Source organism: Hordeum vulgare, chromosome 6H, assembly GCF_904849725.1.
Source record: "Hordeum vulgare subsp. vulgare chromosome 6H, MorexV3_pseudomolecules_assembly, whole genome shotgun sequence".
In the NCBI taxonomy this organism is placed as follows: Eukaryota; Viridiplantae; Streptophyta; class Magnoliopsida; order Poales; family Poaceae; genus Hordeum; species Hordeum vulgare.
This window is the reverse complement of record NC_058523.1, coordinates 21,273,765-21,280,042: the sequence shown is the minus strand read 5'-3', so window position 1 is coordinate 21,280,042 and position 6,278 is coordinate 21,273,765. Positions and strand designations below refer to the sequence as shown.

The following is a 6,278-nucleotide window of genomic DNA, read 5'->3' as shown; positions in this document are numbered from 1 at the left end:
TGTCTAAGTTTGAAATCGGTAGACTGGTTAGGAATTGTTGGTGGCACCGATTTTGGACATTTGGCTTGGAACAGATATATTTGGTGGAAGAGTGGTTGAGTATTTTTGGTGGCTAACTCTAAACACTTGAGCAGCCAATTCATCATAATACTTCATCCCCTTTAATAGTATTGGCTTTTCTATGAACTCAAAGTGATTTCTCACAAATGTAAAATGAAGAGTCTTCTTGCTTGAAGCTTGAGCCAATCCTATCCTTCCTTCATCAAGGGGCTTCTCCTCACAATCCTTTAGCCAAATCTCTGTGTGGACTAAACCTGAAATATACTACGTAAAAGTGTTAGTCCAAGCGACAATGTATGTTGTCATGAATTATCAAAACTACCAAGGAAGCATGTGTGTAGAGCCCCTATTTGTGCGTGCATGTAGTCATACTCCTCATTTTCACCCTTATATATCTGGTGACTTGCACGTGATTGATGGAGATGAAGAGAGAGAGAAAAAAAGAAATAAAATGTGATCCGGCGTGGGTCGCGTCCTACGTGGCGGATTGACCAAATGTGTCACCCTCATATTTGGTGTCAATATAAGAGTATGCGGACAACTCGGACTAATAGGGATGATATGAGGGGTCTCGTTAGGTCACATTTTTTCGTTCCCCTCCTGTTCGGTCACCGACTGGAAGTGTCCGCGGACGTTTAAGCAGGATTCAAAGGACCGCTTGTAGGTGCTCTAAGATTATTGTTTTTGATAGTATGATGTGTATTAGTTGATTATAGAAAAAAGGATGTGCGTTAGCTTAGTCGACATTGTTCTCGGTTAGCTTAATGAGAGCATCTCCAACAGGCGCCGACAAAAAATAAGTTTACAGAGCGTAGATAATAAATTTTAGTGCGCCGGCGAGCGCTGGCTCTAGCAGAAGCCGCAAAATTTGGCGCGCGCGGCACTCTAGCAGACACGCAAAACCTTCAACGCTTGCAACATGCATTTTAAATCATATCATATTTTTAAATGATACATAACGATACATAGCATAATTTTTAATAAACGATACTAGCATAGATAGCCTAGAAAGATAGAAAACGATTAAAAAAACTACTCATCATCGTCATCTGACTCCGACACGCCGGTGTCCATTCCTCTGTCGTGATGAAGTCGTTAGCCCAGCGTTCATCGTCGGAGGACCAAGTCGACGATTCGTTCAGCTTCATCTGAAAGAGTGCGGCTGGCTTCCACGTACGCATATCTTCACGATAGGCGGCTTGCTTTGCCCTCCTCTCCGCCCTCCTTTGTGCGAAGAATTCGCGCTCGTCAAGGACGTCCTGCGGGAACTGTCGGCGCCTCCGTCATGGCATGCTCGTCTATCTCAGCAATGTTGAGGCGGCGCTCCCGCCTCCGGTTCTGGCGATGGTCCTCTTCGATGACAACCCGTGGACGAGGCGTGAGGTTCTGCGCCCACTCCATCGTCATCACCTCGGGAAAATTCATGTCCCTACGAGGCCTGTTGGGGCACCACGTCGTCGCGTCGTACGCGCGAGCGGCATCGTCAGCAGTGTCGAACGTGCCGAGGCCGAGGCGCATGTCGCCGGAGCGGATCTCGGTGTAGAAGGTGCTGGAGGGCGCGCGCGGGGACGCGGCTGTGTCCCGAAGTTCCCGATTGTGCGGTGGCGGCGCGGCGAGAGAGACACCGGTAGAGGGCGCGTGGCAAGGAAAGAGGCGAGTGGGAGCAGTGAAAGGACGCGTGGTCGAGCTTGTATTTATAGGGCACGTCGAGCGCTGCACACCAAATCTACTACGCGGCGGGCAGCCTTTCCCGTGCGTGCCAATTTTTCCCACGCGCCGGATTATTCCATGGCCGCTGGAGTGCGCGTAACCGCCACACGCGCGTTAAAAGACTATTTTCTCGTGCGCGCGGTTTTTGCAGTTGCTGTTGGATTGGAGATGCTCTGAGTAGCATCTATTTTTTTCGAAAGCCCGTGACAAGCGCACGGACGTTCTACTAGTATGTTTAGGCAGCCACTTGCCTTCCATGTTAGTGTGTATGTTCATTTTTTTAGGGCATCTCCAATGATCGTATGATCATCGTTGGTAAAATTGCCACATAGATGATTTTGATGACATGGCGCATAATAAAAAAAAGAATGAAATCGTATGAACTTAAAGCAACGGTCCACGCACAAGCTTCGAGGCAAGCATGGTTATTTCTTTAATATTTAGTAGACCCGCTTAGTTATTTTACATACGATTAACATACACTTCATTGAATAGCTTGTATGATGTGTTGTTAGTTGTTCATGTGAACACTTAAATCAACGAGTGAACATACGGACTGTTGGAGATGCCCTTAGTCCGGACATTTAGCTAGTCCCAACAGTATCCGACCGACAATGACGTCCCTATATATAGTTTCTCCATTCTTCTCCATGCACCAAAATTCGTCAACGGTTCCACACGCATGCACCAAGCGAGCACGCGCGCCGTGAGAATGGCGGCACCCCCACGGATCACGCGCGCACCCTAGGCCTAGGCTATCCTACGCTACGCCACCGTCGCTACGGCATGCATGCTATCCGTTGGTCGATCCAACTAATCTAGCTTGGCCCGTGAACCGATGGAGATTTCTGCTGCTTCGGAGCATGCGCTTGCTTGCTTCGGCCAAGTTGGTTGCAGGAACTTTGGACCCTTCCTGTGCCGGACGCAGACGGCAGCGTGCCCAGCGACGACACCTCAACCATGCGCACACACACTGACTCGCGTGCCTATAAAACGGGGTTCCATGCAGCAGCATAAGTCACCATATCCACTCAGCACAGCACGCTATCCTCTCACAAATACAGCAACGAGAGAGAGAGAGAGAGAGAGAGAGGGCGGATCCAAGCCAATGGCGACCAAGACCCTTCTTCTCGCCGGTCTCCTGGCCCTCGCCGTCAGCCTGGCGCCGCACGGCGCGGAGGCCGGCGGGCAGCCCCCACTGATGATCGTCTCCGGCGTCGTGCCATGCAGCGCCGGGAACTCCATCAACGCGGCCGCGGTCCCGCCGTTCCCGAGTAAGGACCTCCGCCAGCATCCATGCATGGCTACCTAAGCAATTATATTCAACCGTCTGAAGCTTGCTTTGCTTCTTTGCTCCGGGGACAGACGCCGCCGTGCAGATGGTGTGCGCCCGTAGCGTGATGGCCAGCGCGACGGCGGACCGCACCGGAGCCTACACCATGAACATGGGCGCGGCCACCTCGTCGCTGCTCGCCCCTCTGCTCGGCAACCACTGCAAGGTGGTGGTGGTCACCCCGCTCGCCGCGTGCAACGCGTCCCTGGCCAGCGTCACCGGGACGCTCGCCGCGCCGGTGCAGCTCCTGGGCATTGACAGCGGCACCGGCGGCCTCGGGGGCCTTGGCGGCCTCATCGGCGGGCTCGTCGGCGGCATCCTTAACATCATCCCATTGCCCTTCTCCGTCGTGTAGATACTCAACTACGACCAATACGACGGACCTAAATAAATACTGTACGTGTCATCATCATCAACCTACCAATGTACCAATAAATTGGTCAACTATCCTCGCTTTATCATGTAAGTAAAATCTACTCATGTGATATGTGTTACCGCTTCTAAGAAGCACATAAGTAAGCATATCGCGTGATATTACTCTGCGAGGGCGTCGCGTGATCAATGTTCGTTTGTGAAAAATGAAGCTACACGTCTATGATTCTACTCCCTCCATTTCTAAATATAAGTCTTTTAAAAGATTTTACTAGAAGACCACATACGGAGCAAAATGAATGAATCTATATGTTAAAATACGTCTATATACATCCGTATGCAATCTTTTAGTGGAACCTCTAAAAAGACTTATATTTAGGAACGGAGGGAGTACGTGTCATTGATAACTTGCTTCTTCTTCTTCTTTGCTAATTGTGATTACCCGAACAAAGTTGCTCAGATAAAACCGCTAACGTTTTCTGTATAAAAAATCATTGAATCAAAAGATTTTCATTGATTTAAAAAATGCCGCGGACTAAAAATGAATACATTTTTATAAAACTTCGTGAATTAAAAAATATATTCATGTATTTTGATTTTTTTGATTTTTTCTAAAACAACTAAATATAATAAAAATGTGCACTACCTTTAAATTGTTTGTTAACTTCAAAATATATGCGGATGAATTTCATCAATTTAAAAATGTTTGTGGATTTAAAAAAATATTTACAGTCTTTTAAATGCTCATGAATTTTAATAATCGTCCATGAATCAAAAATATTAAAAATAAAAAATAGGAAAGTGAAGGAAAAAAAGAAAAACCCAAAACACTTAACCAACTACGCACACTTACGGACGGCCCCTTGCTATCTCCAAATGAAGAGAGCTTAGTATCTTAATAAATGTAGTAAATCATGAGTTTGTTTTCTTTACTGATTAGCCAATAATTTGTCTCGGCTGTTTTTTTTTTTTTATAGAAGAATCAGAGTAGAAAATTTACTCAGTGTGGGGTTACATTGAGAGAACATCAGATTCCTCAGTCTACCATGGACATTCGCTATGAGCAGTAGCTCTCCATTGGACCTGCCAAACTCATGGGCAAGGGTGTTTTGCTCTCTGATGACACTGTGAATCACTTTGTGGTCTGCAAATTGGGACAATGCGGCTTTGATGTTCAGAATGAGCCCGTAGCTTGGGGACCGGTTATCTGCATCCGCTGATAGATTAGTTGCAAGGGTTTTGCGATCTTCCAATAGTTTCTTTTCCATCTCGGTGGCAGGCGATATGAGATCGAAGCTGCTGCTTCTGTTATGGAGATGCTGGCATCTGCGAGATAATTCCGAGCCACAGCTTGAATCTTCCTAGAAATCCCCATTCGTAGCCCGACGGCTGGGTTTGTTAAGCATATTCGATTGTGTGCATGTCTCGGCTGTTCTTGCGGGATTGGGTCGATGTTTTGTCTTTGGTGGATCTACTTGGATCCGGTCTATGTCCGTCTGCGTTTGTGTGTCTACAGATTGGATCCTTTTCATCTACGCTTCTCAATCGACGATATTTGTTGTTTTGGTGTGTTAGTTTTTTAGGGCCTTAGCACGACGGCTTCCTGATTATCTACTACAACAAGGTTTGTCTTGTTTCGATGAGGGAGGGACGATGACGGTGGCGTGCCTTCGACTCACTCTAGTGCTTGACATGTGAACCGTTTGATCTTTGCCAAGTTCTGATCATGGGATTGGTCTTGTGATGTGTATGTCATACATTTCTGCCATGTTTGATCTTCTCCAAGTTTAGAAAACAGTGATGATGAACTATCAGACCACTTTTAGTCTGAAAACCGAGTACATTCAGCCTAGAAACAGAGCGTTTCTAGTCCGAAAACAGAGTATATTCACTCTGGAAACAGAGTACGTTCAGATTGAACTTTGCAATGAGTTTGAGCTGCTCCGCAGCTGATGTACCACCTCCAAAGCCGACCAAAAACGTCTTATAATTTACGGTAGAGGAAGAGCCCAGGCAGTAGGATACATTGGCTTATGCTCACGAAGGACTAGGAGCATGCTATCCGGAAGACTCATTCCAACACATGTAACCCGCAGTTTTCTTGAAATCGCGGCTAGAAGTAGACACAAACGACTCCATTGCCCTTAAAACTTCGTTTCATGACGCATAAATTTTGTTCTCATGCTGTTAAGGTAAACGATCCTCGGATGCATCAGTTCATGCAGGTATTGCTGGCAATGCTTCCTTCCCTTGCTTACTACTCCATTACATATTACTTGTCACTCAAACGAATGTATTTATCACTGAAATATGTCTAGATACATTCATTTCAGCGACAACTAATTCCGGATGGAGGTACAGGAAATCTGATTAGCAACGCCAATATGTCTCACAGCCATATTATATATACTAACAGAGCCGGGATGCATGGTGAGAACACCCACAACTGAGTTTTCAGAGTACAAAGTGGTTATCAGTCAAACTCTCTAGCAGCACACTCGCAGCCTGGTACCGCTGACCTGAAAAAGAGACGGCGAGTGGTAAGACAGGCTGGCCACAAAATTTTGAATTTTTCGCTGCTCCAAATTTATTTCCACTTATAGCGATCATACACAGATTGAAGTTTGATTAGGACCATATAACCAAGGGATAATTACATGTGTGAAAAGATCATACACAGATTGAAGTTTGATTAGGACCATATAACCAAGGCATAATTACATGTGTGAAAAATCATCCACACAGTTTTGGAGAGGTGGGGATTCTCTTGTCAGGCTCTCCGAAGAAACACCTGAATTAAAGG

At 46.4% G+C, this 6,278-nt stretch overlaps 1 protein-coding gene across 1 annotated transcript; it reads left to right on the top strand.

Annotated features, from left to right (window-relative positions):
* The first annotated feature begins 2,852 nt into the window (after positions 1 to 2,852).
* Positions 2,853 to 3,687, top strand: LOC123404623 (phylloplanin-like). Its single transcript, XM_045098564.1, has 2 exons — positions 2,853 to 3,044; positions 3,136 to 3,687. The coding sequence occupies exons 1-2, from the start codon at positions 2,879 to 2,881 to the stop codon at positions 3,456 to 3,458; spliced, it is 489 nt and encodes a 162-aa protein (XP_044954499.1). The 5' UTR covers positions 2,853 to 2,878; the 3' UTR covers positions 3,459 to 3,687.
* The last annotated feature ends 2,591 nt before the right edge of the window (positions 3,688 to 6,278 follow it).

Coding starts and splice junctions, on each gene's coding strand:
- LOC123404623 (XM_045098564.1), top strand. CDS start 2,879: ATGGCGACCAAGACCCTTCTTCTCGCCGGTCTCCTGGCCCTCGCCGTC. Junction 3,045..3,135: donor CGCGGTCCCGCCGTTCCCGA/GTAAGGACCTCC, acceptor CTCCGGGGACAG/ACGCCGCCGTGCAGATGGTG.